The sequence below is a fragment of the Maylandia zebra genome, linkage group LG3 (assembly GCF_041146795.1).
Source record: "Maylandia zebra isolate NMK-2024a linkage group LG3, Mzebra_GT3a, whole genome shotgun sequence".
Taxonomy (NCBI): domain Eukaryota; kingdom Metazoa; phylum Chordata; class Actinopteri; order Cichliformes; family Cichlidae; genus Maylandia; species Maylandia zebra.
In genome coordinates, this window is record NC_135169.1 from 17,228,549 (window position 1) to 17,255,123 (window position 26,575).

The window sequence follows — 26,575 nt, forward strand, 5'->3', positions numbered from 1 at the left end:
CCCAGAGGGGGGATGTGTTGAAAGTTGTACATCAACTACTCAGGATGATTTTTCATGAATTTTTGAAAATTGACATAATTGTAGTGTATTGGCCGACTGCATTGAATACAAGTACCCATTAATTTCTGAGGAATTCTACAGTAAATCTGGATGAAACTTGGCACACAGGTACAGTAGGTGTCCCAGAGGGGGGATGTGTTGAAAGTTGGACATCAACTACTCAGGATGATTTTTCATGAATTTTTGAAAATTGACATAATTAAATTGTATTGGCCGACTGCATTGAATACAAGTACCCTTTAATTTCTGAGGAATTCTACAGTAAATCTGGCTGAAACCTGGCACACAGGTACAGTAGGTGTCCCAGAGGGGGGATGTGTTGAAAGTTGTACATCAACTACTCAGGATGATTTTTAATGAATTTTGGAAAATTGACATAATTCTATTGTATTGACTGTATTGAATTGAATATAAGTTTCCTTTAATTTCTGAGGAATTCTACAGTAAATCTGGATGAAAATTGGCACACAGGTACAGTAGGTGTCCCAGACATAATTGACATAATTAAATTGTATTGGCCGACTGCATTGAATACAAGTACCCTTTAATTTCTGAGGAATTCTACAGTAAATCTGGCTGAAACCTGGCACACAGGTACAGTAGGTGTCCCAGAGGGGGGATGTGTTGAAAGTTGTACATCAACTACTCAGGATGATTTTTAATGAATTTTTGAAAATTGACATAATTCTATTGTATTGACTGTATTGAATTGAATAAAGTACCCTTTAATTTCTGAGGAATTCTACAGTAAATCTGGATGAAACCTGGCACACAGGTACAGTAGGTGTCCCAGAGGGGGGATGTGTTGAAAGTTGGACATCAACTACTCAGGATGATTTTTAATGAATTTTTGAAAATTGACACAATTGTAGTGTATTGGCTGTATTAGATTGAATAAATGTTTCCATTAATTTCTGAGGAATTCTACAGTAAATTTGGATGAAACTTGGCACACAGGTACAGTAGGTGTCCCAGAGGGGGGATGTGTTGAAAGTTGTACATCAACTACTCAGGATGATTTTTAATGAATTTCTGACATTTCCATAATTGTATTGACTGTATCGGGCCGTTACATTGTAATTTGTGCGCGCGCGTGCACGTGTGCGCGGGTATAGGCTTTCAATCGGCACATAAAGCGAAAAAGCGCTACCGTAAAGACTGGTGTAAAAGCGCAAGGAAATTTATGCGGCGGATAGGAGGCGGCTGGCTTGACCGCGGCTCACAAATGACGGCTCACTTTACCGCGGTCAGTTAGAGGACCTGCTATCCCGCGTTGGTCCAATCCCACCTGCAGAGCGCCTGTCCGTCTGCCTGAGGTTAGTAAAAGTGTTTAATACGGTAGTCCTTTATTGATACCTGTGCTAATATATGCTAAACTATCAGTTTATACACTGCTAACATGGATGTGCTATGCTAACAGTGAATGCTGTCGGGTTTTACTGAAAGCAAACTGTGGTACAGAGACGACTGTTTATAATATTTCTAGTAATACTTGAAAGGTCTCATCAAGTCCCGATTTAATTCGATTTATGCTGTTATCAGTGTTTGCAATGATAGCATGGCTGTGGTGTCCTATCAATGTATGCGCTCGGTGTTTGCTGATATCAAACTGTAGCATTAGGACCACTGAGTTAACCTTTGTAGTGATACTCACTCCTTTTTATTTAGACCTGGTTTAATTCTGGTATAGTTGAATATTTGTATATAATCCCTGCAGCTGTCAGACTCTATAATAGGGGTCACCAGCCTTTCCAACACTGAGAGCTAGATAAAATTGTGAACAGTTTGGTTCATCTTTAGTTATATGATAATAACAATTCTATCTTGATATGCTGTCTTATCACAGGTTAATTTTTAAAAAAAAAGGACTGGGTCATGTAGCAGCAAACAGCTCCTCCAGAGAGGCTGTCCTGGTGAGGGAGAAGTCCATGGCCCACTTCTCGGCAGAGGGAGCAGTGTCTTGGCAGCCAAAAGAACTGCCCATTTGAAGTCCCAGTGACTTCCCCACAACGGCTCTGAGGCACCAACAAACCTCTAAAGAGCGTTCCTGCCTCTTTCAAATTTTCTTAATAAATGGAGCTCTACTCCAAAATAAACTAACCTCTTTATTCTCTTAAATAATTGGTCTTCACTATGTTCCTATATAGTAGTATATTTTTTCATTATTATAATATGAAATTAATACTACATGTGTCAAGTTGTGTGCCAATATTTGTTGTGTAGTGGAACTGAGACATTGGTCATTACAAACATGTATTTCAACTAATATTAAAATTCTCAAACAGAAAAACATTAAACATAAATATATAAAATATAACTATTTACAGAGAGACAGGAAAAAGGACCCAGCTTAAAGTGGAAGGGCCTCAGGGAGGAGGAGGAGAGAAATAAGAACATTGTTTCTGCCCTGGAGAGCTGCTGCCAGGTTGGAAACGATAGTCATAGAGAAAGTGTCACGGTGAGTTGTGTGGCTGTCAGTGGCTGGACCCACGTGCAGGACTCTGAGACAAAACATTAACTTAAACGACAGCTTTATTTGCTGGTGAGTCACTCTTGGCGATACATAAACAACAACTTAAACTAACTAGACAGGAGATACTGAAGGTAGACGACAATGAATACACACACAACAAACGTGGAGGACGCAACAACTGGCAGGGAAAAACACAGGGCTTAAATACATACTGAGGTGATTAGGGAATGTGAAACAGGAGGAGAGCACAGCTGGGACTCATCAGACATGACAAGACAAGGGGAGGCAAAACTCAACACATTGACATAGTACACAGACTTTCAAAGTAAAACAAGAAACTGAACAGACGTGGACTAAACTAGGGGATACAGAACAAGAGACACACTGACAGAGATGACTGTATACTAACAGAAGTAACACAGAACCACGACCTAAGAAGGAGAACACAAGAAATGCCAAGGACCTAGGGAGTTAGGAATACTAGCGACAGAAATCAAACCCAAGAGAATCAAAACACATCATGAAATCAAAGATAACTAATACAAACAGAAAAACACTGAGTCCACAGACTCAGGACTGTGACAGAAAGTATATACAGTGGTCCCTCATTTATTGCAGCAGGGGTTCTCAGAATAACTAGCCCCTTGCCACGCACTTTATACAATTTTTTTCTACACACACATGAACATTACTCGCAGTTCTCACAAGTTGATTCTCAAAGTGCAAACCTTTGTAGATTGCAAAACGTTAAAGTATTATTATGCTGCGTTTCATCTTCGTCTGCGCACCACTTTCGTGCGCCTTTTCCCCTCGCGGTGCAGGTGTCTATTTCCGAATGAAGGTCATAGTTATGGGTGTTTTTGTGCTGTTTTTTCTATTGGACGTGATGGTTATCAAAACCAAACGTAATAAATTTGGCAAGCACAGGAGATACAGCACGGAGGAGAGTCAATCAGGCTGCAGAATGCAATGCTGTACTGTGCAATAAAAAAGCAGCGAAAAAGCGAAGCAGTGACGGGTGAACTGGACCACTGTGTGCTGTTTATTAATAAACAATATATATTGCTATATGACAACATGCATAAATAATTACAAATAATTATTCATGTATTAGTTTTTATGTATCATTATATTACATTTACATAATGCAGCTTTTATTTACAGCCTTGACTCAGGTTGTGATTTCATTATTGTGTCTTAAACATGAACATTTCTTCCTTCTGCTCTTTCTTTATGTAAAATTTTAACTGCAGTTAGAGAAGAATACTGAATTCATCAAACAGCTCCAGGAGGTGAAAGTAGCAGCGGAGGACCTGAAGAAGCATTTGGAGAACAAAAATCCAGAGGTTTGTCTTTCCATTAACATTGAGAAATTGCTGATTCAACTTATGAATAGTATAATTGTGAACACAAGTATTTATTCACCATCAGACTGTAGTATATAAATAAATTCATTTGACTCTAAAGGTCTAAAACTCAGCAAATGAACATAGTAACCTTCACTTTAAGGAGATGTTGAGGATGAGGGAAAAATAGGATGACACATTGTAAAAAATGCTCCACAGCAAAGAAAAAAAGTCTGTCATCAAATAAGTTTAATATGTTGGAATCTACCACAGCAGAGTATTTATTTGGTCTAATGTTCATTTATTTTTTTAAACTGGCAGCATTTTGTGTTGTTGAAATTTGAGCTTCTATATTAAATATTGACTTTATCACACAGCTGATCAAACAGCACTGAGTGAAGTGAGATTTAAAACTTCTGTTTATTGTCACGTTTGATGTGATTAACTGTGTGTGAAGAGACAAAGACAAGAGTGAGAATATTGCACATTAATTTCAGTAAAGATACAGAATCCATGTAAAAGCTGTGATTGTGTTTAAGTTCATTATTATTATACAAACCTTAAACTGACAGCAATAGTAAACGTGCTATAAGACTTACAGACACTAATTTGTGTGTGTGTGTGTGTGTGTGTGTGTTTGTATGGTTGAAGGTGATACGCTGGAACAGAGTAGCACTAATCCTCAGTAGTTGTATTTAAATAAAATGTGCAAGAAAATAAGTGACTTTAGTTTTTATGTCTCTGTGACTGTAATTGAAATAATTTACATCCTTTATATATGTTAGTCTATACAGTCTTAGTTATTAAAATGAACACCAGTCAGATTGAGTAAGAGGACACAATGGTTGAAAACATGTTGCACACAGTGTGAAGCTTCAATCATTTTGTCACTTTTATCAACAAAGTGCTGAATCATCAACATCTGTCTGTCTTTCTCTCTGACAGATGATCAGATCTGAAAATGATGAAATCATTCAGAAGCTGACAGACATATTACCTATACTGGTATCAAAGGTCAGTGAAAGCATCACTCAGAAAACAGAGGTAAACGTGGACAGAACACTTAATGTTGTTAACACCATGCTACATCAGCTCCCTTATATTTACATAATACAACTTTTATTTATTAGCTCTCTTTCTAACAGACAACAGAATAGCCTGGTGCATTTACTTGTCACAAGACTGTACACTATAAATGAATCAATAAAAATAAGTCTAAAGGTATAAAATATAAATGTAAGAATATAAGAAATGTTAATACTATTATAAAATGTTGATAGTAGGAACAGTACATGGGGGTAGAAAAGTGTTGCCTGCAATGCTGACAATCAGCGCTTCCATCAGGTCTCTTCCAAGAATAGGAGTTCCTTTTATTTTCACAAGAAAATTCACAGCTCATACAGGCTGGCCACATACTAAATAAGTGTCTCATGTGACACTTGTGTTCGTTTTCTGAAACCATGTCCACAACAACATTTACTTGACGTGAAAAGTGTTGTTTTACAACAACAGAGTATTTGGCAGTGAGTAGAAAATTCTTTGTCCATTTCTTTCTAAGCAGTGAAGTAAAGTAGCTCTTCTCTTAAATAATCAGGCCCCATCTTATCTTAATGACCTTGTAGTACCATATCACCCTATTAGAGCACTTCGCTCTCGCTCTGCAGGCCTACTTGTTGTTCCTAGAGTATTTAAAAGTAGAATGGGAGGGAGAGCCTTCAGTTTTCAGGCCCCTCTTCTGTGGAACCAGCTTCCAGTTTGGATTTGGGAGACAGACACTATCTGTACTTTTAAGATTAGGCTTAAAACTTTCCTTTTTGCTAAAGCATATAGTTAGAGCTGGACCAGGTGACCCTGAATCCTCCCTTAGTTATGGTGCAATAGACGTAGGCTGCCGGGGGATTCCCATGATGCATTGAGTTTTTCCTTTCCAGTCACCTTTCTCACTCACTATATGTTAATAGACCTCTCTGCATTGAATCATCTTTTTTTTTTTTTTTTGCCTGTCCCGTTTGGCTCTTTTGCCATCAGAATTATTGTCTAAAGGCAAAGAAAGATGCCCAACGGATTTACTTTACCAAATTGACCATCCCAGCCTTGCCATAATGGTCCATTTGATTCACCTTTTATTGTTTATTTTATTTTCACTTGCTGAATACGGGACAGACTTGACTCGGGGAAAGAAGGGGAGAAAGAAAGAGGGAAAGAGAAACAGCTGAGAAGAGGGACGGGGGAGAAGGGCAAAAGACAAAAACCAACAGAATGGGCAGAAAAAAAAAAAGCATATCGATCACCTGGATCACCTGCTGAGAAAGAAAAAAGAAAACAAGCAGAAGAGAACAAGAGTAATAGAATAAACAACATCACAATGATATATGGGAATATGACAGTACACAGCAAATCCAGCATGTCCAAATTAACACTGTCGGATTTGATTTCAACACTATTAAAGTGTCTATATGGGTCCACACCAGAGAGTGTTAATTTAACTCTTTTTGGAGAGTTGGTACGTTAACTCTGATTTAGTGTTAAACACCAAATCTGTCTGGAGTTGATCATTTAACACTTGGTGTTAAGAGTTTATATATTAACTCTCAAAGAGTATTTTAGTTTAACTACGTAAGAGTTATCTTCTAATTCATTCTAAAAAGCGGGAATTTTACTGTTCTGAACTTCTAGAAATTTCTTTTGGAAATAAACATTTACTAAAAAGATGCAATGGTTTTTGAAAAACATTTATTCTGAACTGTGCACCACAATTTCAAAACATTTTCTGAAAGATGTAACAGTATACATGTTCTCACTTTCATTAGAATTTTGTTTATCAAAAGGTCTGACATGGTAAATGCAAATAACAGCATCTCATCACTTATTTCTTCAATACAATATGCATGTCCTTCATTCATCCCTTTGTGGAACTTCAACGCACTTCTGCTCTCCCCCATATTCCATCTTCACAAGCATATCCTGTGTGGAGATTGAATAAAAATTAGTTGACACTAATTAATGGCACAAATAATCCAGTAATCAATTGCAGCACAGTAAAAAAAAAAAAAAAAGGAATCCTCTTTGAGCCATTACTTGTGTAAAGTATTTTCCCAAAAGACAAGGACACAGGCAACAGGTAATACTGAACTAAATGTAAAACCTCAACCTTTTTCATTTTTACCTAAACCGTGTGCACAAAACTCTGGAGGGATCTATGCTAACGTAGAACCCAGTCAGGACGTCTGCTACTGCTGTTTGCTCGTTTTTTTATTTTTTATGGGCGATCGTTTTCAGGCTTCAAGTAGCACCATTATACCAACATTTCACATTCTACACATTGTTTTAGGTGTATTTGACCAAAGGTTTGACTGAAAATTCACATGCAAGCTTTTTTTCAAGGCTGTGGTATTTGCCCGCAAACAATACCTTTCAGCTAGCTAAAACAGAATATTATGCTATCACCGAGCAACATGGCTAATGCCTTTCACACAGCTTTGTCTCAACTCCAAAGAGCCACAGAAGTAAAAGCTCATAGAAATAATTGAAACAATCTTTGAAAAAATGACTTACCAAGCATGGCAAACAACTCAAATATGTAGAGCAAAATGTTCTGAAACGGCTTCACTTCAGCTTCGATTGGAGCCGTGCTGGGGGCGGAGTCTGTGAATTTACTCTGTTGGTGTCATAGCCCCTGTAGGAGTTCAGAGTTAAGAGGTCAAGAGTTAATGTTTCCATTGTAACACCTCCAGATTTGACATAGAAACACTCATTTTTAACACTCGATTTTAACTACTATCATTTTACACCTCAGTTACATTAAAAGAATGTGACTCTACTTAGAGTAAAATTAACTCTACTTGTGCAAGAAGACTATTAACACCAAAACATTTAACACTTTTGAATTTGCTGTGTAAATACTAAATATTAAACATTATTGTGCAGCACATAAGATCAACAGAACACAGTGTGCTTTGAGGTAGGAGCCAAAAAGGGTGTAGTTTGTGTGTGTGAGCACCCGTGTGTACACCTGTGAGCATGAACGCGCTTGTTTTTTTTAAAAGGTTCCTTCATGTAATGATCTGATAGAGGGTGTGGGGGAGCCACTGCCCCGTCCTCCAGGGCATGAAGCAGGTATGGGGGAGATCAAAACTCCAGACATCCAGAGGCCCCCAGAACACAAGAGACCAAGGAAGACTAACAGAGGGGCAGCTGCGCCACTGTCCCAGTAAGAGCTAAGGAGAGTCCCAGATGAGGGCTCACTCAGCAGCCGCGGAGCGGAAGCCGGGGGGGGGGGTTGCAGTGACGCGCCCGTGAGCTCTGCCGGCAGCCAGCTGCGCCTGAGTGACCGAGCCCCAGGCCGAGAGGCCGGGGGCACCCCACCTCCGAAGTGGCCCGAGCGAGCCCCAGGCTCCAGGCCCCGATAAGCAGCCGCCAAGGAGTGAGCCGGTGTGCACCTGGACGCCCACCCCCAGACACAAAGAACCACCAACGCACCGATGTCTGAGGGAGTCCGCCACCGGCAGGGGAAGTGGTGGTGGGGGGAGATAGACCTCCAAACCTTGGAGGGCCTGAGATGTCCCCAGAGAGGTGGCGTCTGATACCCAACCTGACATATAGACACAGACATACAGGCACACACAGATACAAACATCCATTCCCACCCTCATGCTCTCATATGCACTTACTCCATCCTCAACCAACGTGGAGACAGACATAAAGAGACGCTGTACACACGATCACACTCCCCAAGCGTACTCTACGAACCGGGTCTAGGTACCCTTGCCCCTGGAGGAGGGAAACTGCACCCAGACCCAGGTGGTGTTACCCTTTTCCCTGCGGTGGGGAGAGGCAGACCGCCCCGACTCCGCAGCAGCAGGGAGGCAACACACTCCAGACCGCAGTCGGACGGCCAACTCCTCCTCCTAGTCCTAGCCCCCCCGCTCCAGCAGGCCGCAGAGAATGGGGGTGAGAGAAGACTCCAAACCTCCCTCCACCCGCTCATTGTAGTGTTGATGCATGTGTGTTCTAAGTTGCATTTAAAACCCAGGAGGGCATGGAGCTACCTGCCAGAGAGCAGCAGGTAAGCGCATAGTCCCTCCTGCTAGCCCTCAATGTCTATGTGTATTTAAAATTGAGAGGTGGGCAACGACGCCAGGGGTGAGGTTGTACACCCTGATGGTAATTTGGATTCCGTGTATCGTGCCCACCCCCAAGATCCTATATGTATGTGTAATGAGAGTGTGAGTAATGTGAATGTCTAAGTTGTGGGATAAAATTGAGGCAAAGGCAGCCAGAAGGGGACGGGGGGGGGGGGGGGGGGGGGTAGCCTCCTCTGCACCCTGGTGACATACCCCTACTCCAAGGCCCTGCATGTGTGGGTGTTTGTGGTGGAGCGGGAAGAGGGAGGCAGCTGGAGATGGGGAGGGAAGGAAGGGACCCCCGCTGACCCCAGTAGGCACCCCCATACTCTGCAACCCGCCAGGGAAAGGGGGCCCAGGTACCTAAAGCTGCTCACCCTCTCTACTTCAAGGCCCCGGATAAAGAGTGGCTGGTGTGGCCTGCTCTTCTTCCTCGTGTCCACTATCATCTTCTTTGTCTTATCAGTGTTGAGGGTAAGGTTGTTGTCCCGACACCATGACACCAGGTGTAGAATGCATTGAGATCATCCAGCAGACCGCCAGCAGAGCTGATGGTGCTGGTGGTGTGCCTATACACTGCAAAAACACAAAATCTTACCACGTATATTTGTCTTATTTCTCGTCAAAATAATCTCACTACACTTAAAATGAGAAACAGTCAGAGCAACATTTCAGTAAAATATAGAAACTTGTTTCAAGACAAGACTCTTTGCTTAGGCTGCTGCCCCCGCGACCCGGCCTCGGATAAAGCGGATGAAGATGGATGGATGGATGGATGGATGTTTCAAGACAGTGAATCTTGAAACTAGAAATAAACTAGAGAGTTTTCACTTGTTCCATTTTATTTTCACTTGATACAAGATATTTTAGCTTGAAATAAGTGAAATAAAATATGCCAATGGAACACTTAACAACTTTAATGTTTCTCACTCTCATCTGCAGCTAAAAAAATAAACTCCAGGATAAGAAAAAGAGGAATGATGAAACTTTTTACATTTAATACTGGCACTGATGCAGGAAAATCTTACTGAAAAACACAAGACTCCAAAATCTTTTAGTGACACTGAAATCCAGCTGCACTCAAGTAAAACATAAAAAAACTGTGAATATTTTAATTGTTTCTTTGCTTTATAAATCAGATTAAATAAATATATATATATATAAATAAATATTACATTTTGTGCATTTATTTTTTAAGGGAAATATACTTTTATTTTGGGATACACTACATTTGAACACAAATATTTTGTTAGGATTTTAATTTATTCACTTTTTGTATCCAACAACTTATGTTTACGTAATAAAGCTTTTAAGTAAAGCTTTAATTTCTCTCCAGTTGTGTTTTCATTATTGTGTCTGAAATATAAACATTTCTTCCTTCTGCTCTTTCTACATGTAACATTTCACAATCAGCTCCAGCAGGAGAAAAAAGCAGCAGAGAACCTGAAGAAGCAGCTGGAGTACAAAAATCGTGAGGTTTGTGTTTCCATTATAAACATTCAGAATTTACTGACCCAACTCTCGTTATCTCTGTATTGTAAAGAGTTATGAAGGAAACTTTAGATATTATTTTGCTTATTTGACAACAAATGTCTATAAAAGTAACCGTTTCTATATATTGGACATGATTATAATCCATGTTGACGTCCAAAGAAAGTGCTGAAATGCAGAAACTCATCTTCCTTTTTCATGTATATCAACACTGTTAATTTAAAATCCTCAATTAATTATTAACTAACAATGAAATGCAAATGAATGTGTTTCTATGGGATCGTCCTTTTGTAATTAATATCATACCAGGCTCTTAATTCTATATAGAACTTAATTTATTAATTTTTTATGAATGAATGTGTGATTGCATTGTGTAATCACATATGTGTTTTGCTTTACGTTGTTGCAGTTTCTGTATCATTAACCACAAAAAACACAACTTATAAATCCACCACTTTATCTCTGTAGAAATTTTTCAGATCATCCCACAAGACTCAATTTTGTTAACATCATGCTGCATCAACTCCCTTATATTCACATAAAATACTTTTATTTACTCTCTTTGTGTAAAGAGAGTAGAATAGAATAGAATCACCAGAACATGTGATGCGCACCAACTGTCATTCAGAACAGCTGGTGCGCATCAGAATGAAATTCGGGTGCATTTACTCGTCATCACACAGTGCAGACATTGCTGAGACTGTTTAACCAGTGCTCATGTGTTTGGTGACCAGTCTAACTTCTTAGTTATCTGTACCCCTAGAAAGTAGACACTGCTGACTACCTCCACAGCTCAGATGTCAATCATTAGTGGAGAATAAATGGACTGTTTTGTCCTGAAGTTGATGATCAACTTCTTGGTCTTCTTGACATTCAGGATTAGATTGTTGACACTGCACCAATCGTTTCACATCCTCTTTAAGATAGATATATGCAGTCCATAATGAGACCCACCACTGTTGTGTCATTTGCGTTCCTAATCATGTGATTAGAGGAAGATGCAGCGCTGCAGTCATGTGTCATCAGCGTGAAAAGCATTGGGCTCAGTAAACAATGGAGAGACAGGTGGAGCTGAAGATGCTGTTTCCCACTCTGACAGAGTGAGTTCTGTCATTGAGGACGACCAGCAGCCAGATACACATGGGGGTGCTGATACCTGTGGGAGGGGTCAGTTTTTTCACCACCTCCTGGGGGATGATCAACCAACAAACAGCATTCATACGTGACTGTTCTCGTAAAGCTCAGGTAACGAGCAGAGGACATCGCTCTGTGGAGCAGTTTGGCCAAAGACTGATGTGGAAGGGACTCTACAAGGACTTCATTATTAAGGGAGTTGTTAAAGATTTCTGTAAGGACGTGTGCTAGCTGCTCAGCACACTCTCTGAGTACTCGTCCTTGAATGTTGTCCTGCTGCCTTTCATACATTCACTCTCCTCAGAGTTTTACAGACATCAGTCACTCTGAGATTCAGTGTTTTCTCATCAGGGTGAAGACTGTCTTTTATTTCAGGGTGTTGTTGTTGGTTGAAAATGTACAGAGAACTTTGTTGACCTCATTGAGACAGTGTGTGTTGTTGTCACACATACTCTCTTCTTATATGAAAACTCTTAATTTAAGACAAAGCTTAATTAATTTACTTATAATGAAATTCAAATACAGTTTTTTCTTTAGGTTCTCCATTCTTCTAATTCCATATAGAAATTAATTTGTTGCCTCTGTGTAATCACCCACATGCTATAACAAAAAACATAAAAAATGTACTTTTGTCTTCTCTGTTTTTGTTTCTTTTTAATTGCAGCTTTATGGAAACATCAGTCAAGCCCAGAAAGACAAACAGAAGATGGAGAGACTGAGAAATGAGCTTGATTCCACAAAACAACAGGTTCATTTTTTATACACTAACTTCCTGCATTTACATGACTGCCATGTTTAATCAGATCTCTTTCTCTGGTGATCGAAACACTATAGAATAGAATAGAATCACCAGAACATGTGATGCGCACCAACTGTCATTCAGAACAGCTGGTGCGCATCAGAATGAAATTCGGGTGCATTTACTCGTCATCACACAGTGCAGATATTGCTGAGACTGTTTAACCAGTGCTCATGTGTTTGGTGACCAGTCTAACTTCTTAGTTATCTGTACCCCTAGAAAGTAGACACTGCTGACTACCTCCACAGCTCAGATGTCAATCATTAGTGGAGAATAAATGGACTGTTTTGTCCTGAAGTTGATGATCAACTTCTTGGTCTTCTTGACATTCAGGATTAGATTGTTGACACTGCACCAATCGTTTCACATCCTCTTTAAGATAGATATATGCAGTCCATAATGAGACCCACCACTGTTGTGTCATTTGCGTTCCTAATCATGTGATTAGAGGAAGATGTAGCGCTGCAGTCATGTGTCAGCAGCGTGAACAGCAGTGGGCTCAGGAAACAGCCCTGATGGGAGCCAATGGAGAGACAGGTGGAGCTGAAGATGCTGTTAGTGTACGGCATACAGTGTACAGGAAAGTGTACAGTGACTCGACTGTACACTGTGTTTGTTTTTTCCTCCGAAACAATAAGTTCCATTGGAGTAGCCTTTCAACACCTCTCTCTGTCTCTCGCTACCAAACAACTCGACCCAGACAACAAAGTAAAGCTAGTTTTCGGCTAAGAGTCCAACACAGAACCCGACGTATTAGCCAGAGGTCCCTTTACTATGGTTCAGAGCCGCGGACCCGTTTCTTATACGCGCGGAATAGTTTTCTATATGAGATCGTATGGGCTCAAAATGTGGTCATAAATATTTTGTACTTGTAAAAAAGATTTGTATGTGTAAAAAAGAATTTGTGTGTGCGTAAAAAAGATTTGTATGTGTAAAAAAGATTTGTGTGCGTAAAAAAGATTTGTATGTGTAAAAAAGATTTGTGTGTGCGTAAAAAAGATTTGTATGTGTAAAAAGAATTTGTGTGTGCGTAAAAAAGATTTGTATGTGTAAAAAAGATTTGTATGTGTAAAAAAGATTTGTGTGTGGACTTAGCCAAAAAAACCCTGCAAGTTACAAGTACGGATTTTGACCCTATTTTTCTTCCTTTCATCTGATTGGTCAATGTCATGTCAATCACAAATGTAACAATCCAATCAAAGAACAGATGGGTTTGGCTGTCGGAGGGGCGCTTTTTTGAACTGCAGGTCCTTGAAGGGTGATGCAGTTTGAAGTTGGAGGATCGCTATATAAATATCCGATAGCAGCTAGGTCCCCTAACTTTCAGTAGCTGTTGAAAGGATAAAGTTGTGGTATATCAGTGGTTAGAAATACCATTATTACTTTAGGATTAGTTTAACAAAAAGTCAGGGCTGACCCAGGACCATTGCTGTGAGTCACAGTGCGCAGCATAAAAGTCCTTTCACATCGGATGCAGGATGTGCTGCTAATGCTAACTGCTAACTAAAAGCAAAGGATCCAGAATTTGTTACGCTGGCTGCTGGGCTCTGTGGGTTTTTGCAGCAGCTCTACCTGTACTAGATGCACCTGCTCCTTGTCTTTTCTATCTCTGACTTTATGTCCTCTACAAGAGTTTGTTTTTTTTGCTGGTTCTTCAAATGTTCAATAAAAACATGTATGCTAATTCATAACAAAGAAAGCTTTGTAATGAAGACTGTCATTTCCAAAACACTGCCCGCCCCCACCCCGCGGTCCACAGCGCTGTTGAAAAGGCTGTGGAAGTCCCTGTATTAAACACGTAGACCTGTGACACAAAAATCACTAAACTCGGACGACCACAGACTGTTTTCCTTCGTGGTGATGAAGGAAAACGCTGGGTTGGCATGTAAAAGGGCATTTATTCCCTTCAAAGACCTGCAGTTCAAAAAAAGCGCCCCTCAACAGCCAAACCCATCTGTTCTCTGATTGGATTGTTACATTTGTGATTGACATGACATTGACCAATCAGATGAAGGGAAGAAAAATAGGGTCAAAATTCGTACTTGTAACTTGCAGGGGTTTTTTTTCTAAGTCCACACACAAATCTTTTTTACACATACAAATCTTTTTTACGCACACACAAATCTTTTTTACACATACAAATCTTTTTTACACATACAAATCTTTTTTACGCACACACAAATCTTTTTTACACATACAAATCTTTTTTACGCACACACAAATCTTTTTTACACATACAAATCTTTTTTACACATACAAATCTTTTTTACAAGTACAAAATATTTATGACCACATTTTGAGCCCATAAGATCGCTGCTAAAAGTGCAGCCTTACATGATGTCCGCCTACTGTTACTCATTTATAATAATTTTTAAAAATCTAGTTGGTGTTAGTATGGCGATTAACCTTCAGTAATAGTAATAAATCACACAGCAATAGTACATTCATGTAGTTGTAAAATGCATGATAATATATTAAGTAATCCAAAGTATTCAGAATACTTTACTCTCATTGAGTAACGTAACTGACTACGTTACAAAATACATTTTGAGGCATGTCTTCTGTAGTGGAATACATTTTAAAAGTAACTTTCCCAACACTGAACTTAAATCATAACAACAGTTGTAACATCTGAATATTACAAACTGCAAGACTGAATAAACCTGTAAATATTTAGAATGTTATGTAAAATGAAAAATAAATAATTGTTCCTATTTATGTTTTTAATGCAGTTCTTATTGCGTTGGTGGCAGGTAATCCATTCTGTTAAACTAAAGTACAGCAAGCACAACTATTATGGCACAATATGGTCTTTGTGACAGAGAGGCTCATGCTTGACACATGGCAGTCTTGGGGACAGTCACTGAGGGACAGCATACAAGACGAGTGCCAGATCCAGATCTTTCCATCACTCAGCAAGAAGCCTTTGGTTTTTGTTACTGTTACAGGAGGAGGAATTCTGGGGTCCTTTAACAGTGTGATGTGGTTTCCTCATCCTCACTCTCTCTCCTGGTAGAAAAGCAGGCTTCCATTCATGACGCTCAGCATCAGTGTAACGTTGCCTCTTCAGCTGATATTTCTTACAGTAGACAGAAGGCAAAGAGAGTCTGTCTAGTTAAGTATCTTTCTGCCATACATCAGTTCATAGGGAGAGAAGGAAGTGGTTGCATGCAGTGTTGTCCCATAAACTTGAAGCCTGCTTCCATGGCTGTGACGGCTGGATTGCTGTCTGGATGCAGGTGCAGAGGTCACGAAGAAACCGTTCAATTGCTCCATTTGCAGCTGGGCAGTAGACAGATGTTCTGCTGTGAGAGTTGCCTGTATTATGGAGGAATGAGTCAAATGCTTCAGAGGTAAACTGTGTACTTTTGTCTGTTACATTAATGTTCTCTGAGTTGCTGTGACGACTAAAGACAGACGAGAGGAGCTGAACAACATCATTAGTAGTAGCAGAAGGTGAAAAGGCAAGCTGAGGCCATTTGGAGTAGTAGTCAGTCAATGCACCAGCAGAGAGCTCTTAATCTTTGTTTTGTGTTCACAATCCTTTGGTGACTTTCATGTGCTACTGCAATCACTGTAGGTCTCACTGTACATGGTGCAATGAGCCTCTGAGAACATAATTACTTAGAGTTGAGAGTTCATTATAGATGTTGTAATAAGGTGCAAGTGATTTGATTGAGGCAGACAAAACACTTTGTATTTGTGAGAGCAAAGCAAGCAGTTCAGGTCAAGTCGAACAGGCAGAATGAAAATCAGCAACTGGAAGTGACGACATGGCAGCAGAAATTTGAGCTACCATTTCAAGATCTGCATCCGAAGTGAGATGTGAAGAAACAGGCAGAAGCAGATGAGATAGACAGTCACCTGTATGACTCAGAGAACCTGGGCGGTAAATAACAGCAGACCAGCGGGTGATATTCATTCTCGCCCTATGAATTCCTTTGGTGCTCAGCAGCATTGTCAGAGCTTGGTGGTCTGTCCTCGTGAAACATCAGCCTCACAAATATGTTCTCCTTTTCTCTGCAGTCCACACACAAGAAAGAGCTTCTTTTTCAACAGTAGAAAACGTTTGTTCTGTTGCAGACAGTTTGCAGGAAGTAAACGCCGCAGGTTTCTCTGTGCCATGTGGTGGAAATTTCTTTATTCTATGTATTGATCACATTTTTTAACCATATCACTTTAGTAACAGTTGTATCATTTTGTCACTTAGGTTAGCTTCACAAACGTGTCTTATGTTCTATCACATGTGTTCTACACACACACACACAGCGGCCGCGGCAGTAAGTCAGAGACGTTCAGGTTTGTGGGGGGTTAGATGATAGATAGATAGATAGATAGATAGATAGATAGATCATCTGTGGAAGAAGGGAGGCAACAGCTCAGTGAAAAACAGTCGTAAATGTCTCTCCTTGAAGGGAAGGTGAGACGAGGCAACATGTAAGAGTTGTGGAACATCTTTGTGTCTGTGTGTATATAAGATGTGAGGGCGGCAGCCATCATCAGAGAGGACCCTGGTGTTTGTCTACAGCAGTGGTTCCCAAACTTGTTTTTGGTAGGCCCCCCTTTGTTTTACAAGAAAATTCTACCTCGTTCGGAGGCATGAGAGTTGTTTGTCAGAGTTGTTTCACTTTATGCACACAGTCAATATCTGGGCAGCAGGGATGCAGGAAGCAGGTGATGTGTTTGTAGAGATCACAGAAGCAGTAGGAGCAACAGGTAGAACAGTGTTGCCTAAAAGGGTGATGTTCAGCCTAACACAGGAATTATTTTCTTTGTGTATGTAACCAGTTGAAGATCAGGTGGTTTTAGTGGTGTATCGCTGAAGTGCTCTTTCCATGGACTTAGTTTGTTGAACTGCAAATTCCGTTTGTGTTGCCAGTGTAGCAGCTTTATCCAGAGTCAATCAGGTCTTTCTCCTAAATAAATAAATCAATCCTATATGTCATTTGTGCATAAGCGAAAAGCATAAAGTACTAAAACAACATTGTTTCTCTGTTAAAAACGGTGATGTTTCTTCGTCCTGTCTGCAGCTGGAAAATAAACTCAAGGATGAGGAAAAGAGGGATGAAGAAACAAAGGAAAAAGTCAAAAAGGTACTTTTATGTTTTTACATTTAATTCTGACATTGATGCTGTTAATTTTTACCAACAAACACAAAACAGTTGTTTCGTTTTATAAATCAGATTTTATAAATGTTATATTTTGTGTGTGAGTGTGTTTAAGTAAAATCTGCTTTTATTTTTGGAGACACTACATTCAAAATCAAATATATCCTTTGGGCCTTCATTTATTTAAATTATTTAGATAATTCAAATAAAACATTTAAATAAATAAATCGTTACTTATTTATATGAACCAACTTATATTTCCATAATTCAGCTCTTATTTAAAGCTTTAATGTGACTCTGGTTGTGTTTTCATTATTGTGTCTTAAACATGAACATTTCTTCCTTCTGCTCTTTCTTCATGTAACATTTCACATGAATACTGAAACCATCAATCAGCTCCAGCAGGAGAAACAAGCAGCAGAGAAACTGAAGAATCAGTTCAAGTCCAAATGTCACGAGGTTTGTTCTTCCACTGTAAACATTTTTAATATGCTGACAAAATCCTCTTTATCTCTGTATTGTAAAGAGTTATGAAGGAAACTTTAGATATAATTTTGTTTATTTGACACCAAATTTCTAATTCATTCAAATTCTCTTATTTCTATATAAAACTTAATTTATTAACTTTTTGTGAATGAATGTGTGATTGCATTGTGTAATCACACACATGTGCCTTCCATTGTTGCAGTTGCAGAGTAAGGAAGGACAATTATTTTGTTTATTTGTTGTCTGTTAAAGTATTTCTATACATAAACATGTTGCTCACAGTGTGAAACCTCATTAATTTTGTCACTTTTATCAACAAAGTGCTGCAGAAACAACATCTGTGTCTTTCTTTCTGACAGATGATCAACTCTGAGAAGGAGGAAATCATTCAGAAGCTGATGGAAACATTTCCTACACTGGACTCAAAGGTCAGTGAAAGCATCTCTCAGCACACAGAGGTAAACATGGACACATGTGATGCTGTCATCCTCCCAATGATCACAGACCTGTGCACTTATATTCCTGCAGTTTTGTCCAGCAGCAGCTTCTGTATCATTAACCAAACACAACTTTGAAATCCTACCACTGCAAGATTGTTGACATTATCCCACAACACTTAATGTTGTTAACATCATGCTACATCAGCTCCCTTATATTTACATCATACAGCTTTAATGTGACTGTTTGTGTTTCATTATTGTGTCTTAAACATAAACATTTTTTCCTTCTGCTCTTTCTTCATGTAACATTTCAGCTGCAGTCAGAGAAGATTACTGGAATCATCAAACAGCAGCTCCAGCAGGTGAAAGGCAGAGTAGAGAAACTGAAGAATCAGTTGGAGAAGAATTCTCACGAGGTTTGTCTTTCAGTTGTAAACATTCAAAATGTGCTGACTCAACTCTCTTCATGAATATAATGCACATCAATATTTACTCACCAAATCTGAAGGTCTGAAATATAAAAAAGAATCCAGGATGTATCCAAGTAAGAATATGTGCTGGATCTCAGGGTCTCATTGTCCTAACCCTCCCCACTCAGTTTAAGATCTGCATGTTGAGGCAGTCTACAGCCAAGCATCAGTCACAGCAGAAATTTCTCTGCACAGAGATTTTTTGTATGTTGTGGAAAAAATAAATCAAAGTGATTTTCTGAGATTTTTTAAAAGAAAGTTAAAACCTTTGCAAAGGGATCAATACAGCATGAACAAGGTTCTTACAAGCAGTGACAAAGAAGCAAAATAATAACATCTCCTTTGAGACCGCTCTCTTTCCCAACGTGTAACATGCCAATGTTTTGTCACGTCCTGAGGCAAAAGGTTCTACAACAAACCTTCAGTGTCCCTATGATACGCTCCTGGTGGTAAGACACGATCCAGCTGTTTATTCCAGGCCTAACTCGAACCACAGCCTTAATCGTGTCAGACAGTGTTTTTCAAAGCGATGAGAAAGTAAAATAAATGTACATGTGTAGATTCATTCCACACGGTTCTCATGTTTCCAAACGTGTAACACACAGACATATTGGGTGGGCGAAAGCACAACATACCGACGATTTGTCACAGTGTCGATATGTTACGCTTTGGGATAAGAACATGTTGCTCCTTTATGGCCATCGTGTGGATACAGTCTTTATCTGTTCAGTTGTAGGAAGCAGGATGTAGAACCTTCACTCATTCTTTGTTTAACAAACTTTAGCCACATACAAAAAGCACAATGAGGGTAAAAGAAGATGAAACACTGTAAAACCTGCTTCACAGTAAAGTAGAAAGTTTGATTTTTTTTATTTATTTTTTAAACTGAGGGCATTTTGTGCTGTTGAAATTTGAACTTATTGCTTATTAAATATTGACCTTATCACACACCTGATCAAATAGCATTAAGTCGAAGTGAGATTTAAAGTTTCTGTTTATTGTTACGTTTGATGTGATTAACTGTGTGAAGAGACAAAGACAGGAGTGAGAATCCTGCACATGTTCATTATATTAAAGATGCAGCTGGAACCAGATATTTACAGACACTTCAGAAAAAAAACATTTTTCTTTACTGTCAAACATCAAATCAGAGTAACATTTTTTGTTAACATATTTTTTGTATTTGTGAAATGTCCGAATAGAGAAAGATATTTGTTGTGGGTTTTTTATTACTTTCATCAGAGTCAGAAGCATACATGCACTTCTTAGTATTTAGTAGAATTACTGTCAAACTGTTTCACTTCAGCCAAACGTTTCAGATTTCCTTCCACAAACTTTCTCAACAGTTTTCTTGAATCTGGGCTCACTGAGAGACAGAACTGGTGTAACTGGGTCGGGTTTGTAGGCCTTCTTGCTGTCACTCACCTTTTCAGTGCTGTCCACAAATTCTCTGTGGGACTGAGATCAGGGCTTTGTGATGGCCACTCCTACACCCTGACTTTGTTGTCTTTAAAACACTTTGTAACTAATTTGGAGGTATGTTTGGGGTCATTGTCCATTCGGAAGACCAGTTTACATCCAAGGTTCAACGTTGTGGCTGATGTCTTCAGATGTTGCCTAAGCGTGTACTGTTTACGTTCCATCTGTTTTGTGAAGTGCATCAGTCCCTTCTGCAGCAAAACAGCTCCACAACATGATGCTGTCGCCCCCACACTTCACAGTTGGGATGATGTTCTGAGGCTTCAAAGCTTCCTCCTTTTTCCTCAAATATAAAGTTTATCATTACAGTTCAGTTTTTGTTTGGTCAGACCTCAGGACATGTCCCCAAAGATTAAGATTTTTGTCCCCATGTTGCAAACTGTAGTCTGACTTTTTTATGATGGTTTTCAAATATGGCTTTTTCCTCCAAGAGTGACCTTTCAGCTCGTGGTACAGGACTCACTCAGTGACGCTGTTTTTCTAGTGTCAGTCAGCATCTTCACAAGGTCTTTCCCTGATGTCCTGGGTTTGTTTTGCACATTTCACACAAAAAAATTCCTCTTTTGGACTCAGAATCTGTCTCCTACACGAGCAGTATGACAGTTGTACGTTCCCATGTTTTTATACTTGTGTATTATTGTCTGAACTGATGAACGTGGGACCTTCAGTTATCTGGAAATTGCACCAATAGATGAGCCGCACATGTGGAAGTCCACAGTTGTTTTCCTGAAGTCTTGTTAGATAAAGACACAATAAACTTAGTGCATGAAAGTAATGAAAAAACATGTTCTTTGTCTTTATACTGACATTACACAAATACAAAAATATGTTAACATTTATTGATCTAAAACAAAACAAAAAAGTTTGACGGTAAAGAAAAAAGTTTTTTTATGAAGTGTTTGTAAATATCTGGTTTCACCTGTGTACTAAAGTATCCTTGTAAAAGCTGTGGTTCTGTTTAAATCCTTAATTATTCTATAAAATTCACATTGACAGAAATAATAAAGGTTTTTTTCAGGCATCAGAGTCTACAATTTATTGTCAAGGTCATAACCTGGAGCAGAGTAGCACCAACACTCATTTGTTGTATTTAAATAAAGTGCTGATGAAATAAATTGACTTTAGTTTAGTGAGTTTGTGACCGTAATTAAATTAATCATTAAAATAACTGCACCAATCGGATTGAGTAAGAGGACACAATAGTTAAAACATGTTGCTCACAGTGTGAAGCTTCAATAATTTTGTCACTTTTATCAACAAAGTGCTGCAGAAACAACATCTGTTTTTCTTTATTTCTGACAGATGTTCAAATCTGAGATGGAGAAGGATGGAATCATTCAGAAGATGCTGCAGACACTGGACTCAAAGGTCAGTGAAAGCATCTCTCAGCACACAGAGGTAAACATGGACACATGTGATGCTGTCATCCTCCCAATGATCACAGACCTGTGCACTTATATTCCTGCAGTTTTGTCCAGCAGCAGCTTCTGTATCATTAACCAAACACAACTTTGAAATCCTACCACTGCAAGATTGTTGACATCATCCCACAACACCTAATGTTGTTAACATCATGCTACATCAGCTCCCTTATATTTACATCATGCAGCTTTAATGTGACTGTTTGTGTTTCATTATTGTGTAAAAAAAACTCCAGGATGTGAAACAAGCAGCAGAGCTGCTGAAGGCTGAGCTGGAGTTCAGAAGTCGTGAGGTTTGTGTTTCCATAAACATTATGAATTTGTTGACTGAATTTGTAGAATCAAAGTGCACACCAGTATTTTTCTACAATATGTGTAGAAAAAAATTCTAGGCTATATTTATTTAAGAACATTAAAAAGTCTCTCTGCATATTATTAGTGAGTTATTATTAGCATATGACAAAGATTCTATGATATGCATATTATCACAGAATCTTTGGATCTTTGAGTTTAAACGTGTTGAGACAGTTTACAACCAGAAAACTGTTTCTGATAGAATGAAGAGTAGACTGATATATTAAATATTCCTTTATTGGGGGAGAAAATCAGACCATGTCATAACTGCTTTAAGTCATACAGAATAGATATCAGAGCCTTACACACAGTCGTAAATTCCCACAGTGTGCACTATGTGCTTCGAATATTGTGTGTAGGTTTTGTTTCATACAGATCACCACAAAACATGTTGCTCACAGTGTGAAGGTTCAATAATTTTGTCACTTTTATAAACTAAGCATTGCAGAAACATCAACATCTGTCTTTCTTTCTGACAGATGATCAAATCTGAGAGGGAGAAGGATGAAATCATTCAGAAGCTGATGAAAACATTTCCTACACTGGAAACAAAGGTCAGTGGAAGCATCGCTCAGTAAGTAAAAATAACACGATTCTAGTTCATCTAAACCTAAATCTATGTTAACTGGAAGTAGAGTTTAGTCAACAGTCCACAACTGATTCTCTTCATAGCTGGATCACCCAGATTAAACTACTTGGTGTTACTATAAATCTCCACCTCATGGTCTCAGCATAGAGACTGTCATTAAGAAAATGAGACAGGCCATAGCTGTGGTTAGGAAATGCTCCGTCTAAATAAGATGTAATTAATGCACGATCGAATAGATAATAAACGTTTTTAGCTTCCAGTACAAACTAAATTACACTTTGGCTTCTTTTTATTTATAAAGAAAGCAACACTGTTAAACACAACACATGTTTTCTCTGCTCAGCTGCAGTATCGTATGAAATACACAATCATGCTACACGGTGTGTAACAAACTGCAATTTAGAAATTCCTTGATCCAAAAGCAATTTTTAAAAAAATCGTTATATTGAGAGCATATTTTAAGAGGAATAAACTGCCTTATAACTGCCTTAGAGAACTAGCTACTATTCCTAATTTAAAAAAAATAAAAATCTATTTACACAGTTTTTGATTATTGTAAATATTGTAAGAGGGTTTTTGATTTTTATGCATTGTGCACGAAGACCAGCAATCTCTGTTGTGGAAGCTAATGGGGTTCCTTATATATAAGTAATAAATAAATTAAAAAAAAAAATGTTGTTAACATCATGCTACATTTCACCTGCAGTGGAAGAAGAACACTGATATCATCGAACAGCTCGTGCAGGTGAAACAAAAAGCAGAAGACCTGAAGAAGCAGCTGCAGCTCCAAACTCATGAGGTTTGTCTTTCCATTTCTCTATAACTGAATAGAATAAAAGTGCACATCAGTACTTACTCACCAGCAGACTTTACAGTATAAACGAAAAACAAACAAATCTAAATCTAAGGGTCTAAATATATCATCCATACATGATCTTGAGGCAGTCTACAACCAAACCTCAGTCAATGTCATGGTAAATTTTCTGTGGGAGGCAGAGTTGTGGACTCTCAGGCAAAACTGTGCTGGAAATTGTTTTATTGCTAAATTCCCAGAAAACAGTGACGTGAACATGAACTGGGAACTAACTCTTTGAAATATTACTACAGAAACTTTCTAAACAGACAAGACACACAGCTAGACAGAGCTCACAACACCAAATAGATGAGACACATACATCATATACACAAGAGGACATCAGGGCAGAGAGGAGACACTCGGGGAACACAGCTGGACATGATGCACACAGGACAGGAGACTGAAATAAAATGGGAAACATGAGAAACACACACTGAGACACACTGAGTGCAAATGAGACAGAGAGACATGACTGGGGACCAGAAAGGCAAATAAGCATGGAGACAAGACTGAGACACAAATAACAAACAGAACTAGACACAAGAGGACGGGGAACACAGAGGGAAGGCTTATTCTAACCTAAACACACTTAAAGCATAATATAAATGAAACCAACATAGAATATTCAAACATTATAAAGTCCAGAGACCTGGAACCACTGTGTCACTGACTCAGGACCATGACAGTCAAAGCAGAAACTTCACTTCTGGTGTTTGTGATCATGCAGAGGATCAGCTGTGTTTCAGCTTCTCATTAAACTAAAGCTGCTGCTTCACTTTACATACATGATTTGTTGGCTTTGTGTGATGGTGCTGCTGCCGTAGGCTGATGGAGAGGAGCAGACTCACTGCTGTGTAAAAGGATCGTTCCTGATCCGTTTGTCATTCACATGTTAGAAGCAACAAGTTTCAGTTTTCCAGTTTAGATTTCAATCTGAAAAGTCTCCTGTTGGTTTCAGTAGAGAGCATTTCTTCCTTCTGCTCTTTCTTCATGTAACATTTCACCTGCAGTCGGAGGAGAAAACTGAAACCATCCATCAGCTCCAGCAGTTGGAACAAGCAGCAAAGATCCTGAAGATTCAGCTGGAGTCCAAAAATCAGCAGGTTTGTCTTTTCATCATAAATATTCTGAAATTGCAGACTCAGCTCTGATGAATTATTATGAATAAAATAATAGTCCAAATCAGTATTTACACACTAACAGACTATTTAGATAAATAAGTAAATGAATAAATAAATACAACTAAATTTAAAGGTGTAAAATATATTTTAAATACGAATTTAGAAGCTACACATGCTGCTGTTGATCTCAGTAAATAAACAGTCACCTTCCTCCCTATTCAGGGATTTTTAGATGCCAGTGAATACAAATGTATTTTACGATAAGATTTAAAAGATTGACAGTAGGAGTCTGTCTGATGTGTAGGCGTCGATTATTCCACAGTTTAGGAGCTACGACCCCAAACGCTCAATCACCTCTGTGAACCAGCTTTGACCTTTGTATGGTTAAATGCAAAAGATCATTTACTCTAAGAGACCTAGAAGGTGGTCAGACAAATACCTGGGAGCCTGTCCCTTCAGGGCTTTGTAAGTTAACAATAAAATTTTAAAATGAATTCTGAAGTGAAGGCAAGCACCGGGGAAATATGGGAAGTCGTTTAGTTCGTGTTAGAAGACGAGCTGCAGCATCTGGACCAACTGCAGCTGGTCTCCAGCTAGGATGTAATAAAAGCATGGATCATCCTTTCAAAGTTTTTAAAAGAGAAAAATGATTTCACCTCAGTTTAAAAAAAGGCCGCTGTAAGTTAACGTTGTAAGTTAACAATAAAATGTTCAAATGAATTCTGAAGTGAACAGTGTGCCAGTGAAGAGAGGCAAGCACCGAGGAAATGTGTAGTTCGTGTCAGAAGATGAGCTGCGGCATTTTGGACCAACTGCAGTCTTACAAGGCAGCTCTGGTCAACTCCAACATATAAGGAGTTACAATAGTCCAGCTGGGATGTAATAAAAGCATGGATCGCCTGTTCAAAGTTTGTAAAAGATAAAAAAATTTTCAGAGATAGATATAAGGTTGGAAAAAGACCGCTGGGCTAATCTGTTTTTTCAAATGCAAACTTTCTGTCAATTATAACCCCCACATTTTTGGCATGCAATTTTATAAAAGGTTCAATACTGTGCAGGTTAACAAGAGAGGTGCTGGGATTGCAACTTGGTCCAAAAGTTATCACTTTGGTTTTGTTTCTATTAAAGTTAGAAGACATCCAGGCTTTAACTTCACCAAGACACTGAAGTAAGGGTTCAGGTAGGGCAGAACAGTTTCTGTTCAGTTGAAGACAGATCTGAGTATCATTGGCATATGAATGGAAACATGTTATATTTTCCAAAAAATTAGACCTGGAAGCAGCATAAAAATAGATAATAAAATTGGCCACCACAAGTAAGGGGAGCTGAGGAAGAGATAAAATCTCCAAAGCTCACAGAGAAAGTCCTGTCAGACAGGTAAGACCTGAACCACTCTGATGGAATGACCTTGATGCTGCAATGCTCCAATCATGAGATGGAGATGCTGTGGTCAACAGTATCAAAGGCAGCGGTCAGATCCAAAAGCAAAAACAGAGCTGAGTCTCCTGAGTCAGTAGCTAATAAAAGATCATTAATAAGAACTTTTAAAATTGTAGTTTCAGTGCTGTGAAGAGGATTTAAACCAGACTGAAACCTCTCAAGAACATAGTGTCCATTTACAAAAGATTGCAGCTGAACAAATACAATCTTTCCCAAAATTTTTGATAGAAAAGGAAGCTTTGAAATAGGCCTGAAATTTGGGAGAAACGAGGACTCGAGATTAGGTTTTTTAAATACAGGCTGTACAACAGCATGTTTAAAACAGGCTGGCACAACAACTGTTAAAAATCCTTAAAAAAAAGAAAAAAAGAAAAGACATTAAAAT

General features: G+C 38.9%; 1 protein-coding gene and 1 long non-coding RNA gene across 2 annotated transcripts in view; one reads left to right on the forward strand and one right to left on the reverse strand.

Annotated features, from left to right (window-relative positions):
* Positions 1-26,575, forward strand: part of LOC106676871 (uncharacterized) — a 123,452-nt gene that overhangs the window by 91,437 nt on the left and 5,440 nt on the right. Inside the window, exons 13-23 of the mRNA XM_076880270.1 lie at positions 10,416-10,478; positions 12,292-12,375; positions 17,457-17,519; positions 17,931-17,993; positions 18,380-18,448; positions 18,775-18,876; positions 21,712-21,777; positions 22,067-22,123; positions 22,664-22,738; positions 23,480-23,572; positions 24,640-24,732. Of these exons, the coding sequence (XP_076736385.1) occupies positions 10,416-10,478; positions 12,292-12,375; positions 17,457-17,519; positions 17,931-17,993; positions 18,380-18,448; positions 18,775-18,876; positions 21,712-21,777; positions 22,067-22,123; positions 22,664-22,738; positions 23,480-23,572; positions 24,640-24,732 (828 nt within the window). The remainder of the gene's footprint in view (positions 1-10,415; positions 10,479-12,291; positions 12,376-17,456; positions 17,520-17,930; positions 17,994-18,379; positions 18,449-18,774; positions 18,877-21,711; positions 21,778-22,066; positions 22,124-22,663; positions 22,739-23,479; positions 23,573-24,639; positions 24,733-26,575) is intronic.
* LOC143417004 (uncharacterized) lies at positions 6,596-7,674 on the reverse strand. Its single transcript, XR_013097239.1, has 2 exons — positions 7,435-7,674; positions 6,596-6,843 (listed from the first exon to the last, which is right to left on the reverse strand). It is a non-coding gene; the product is annotated as an uncharacterized LOC143417004 (long non-coding RNA).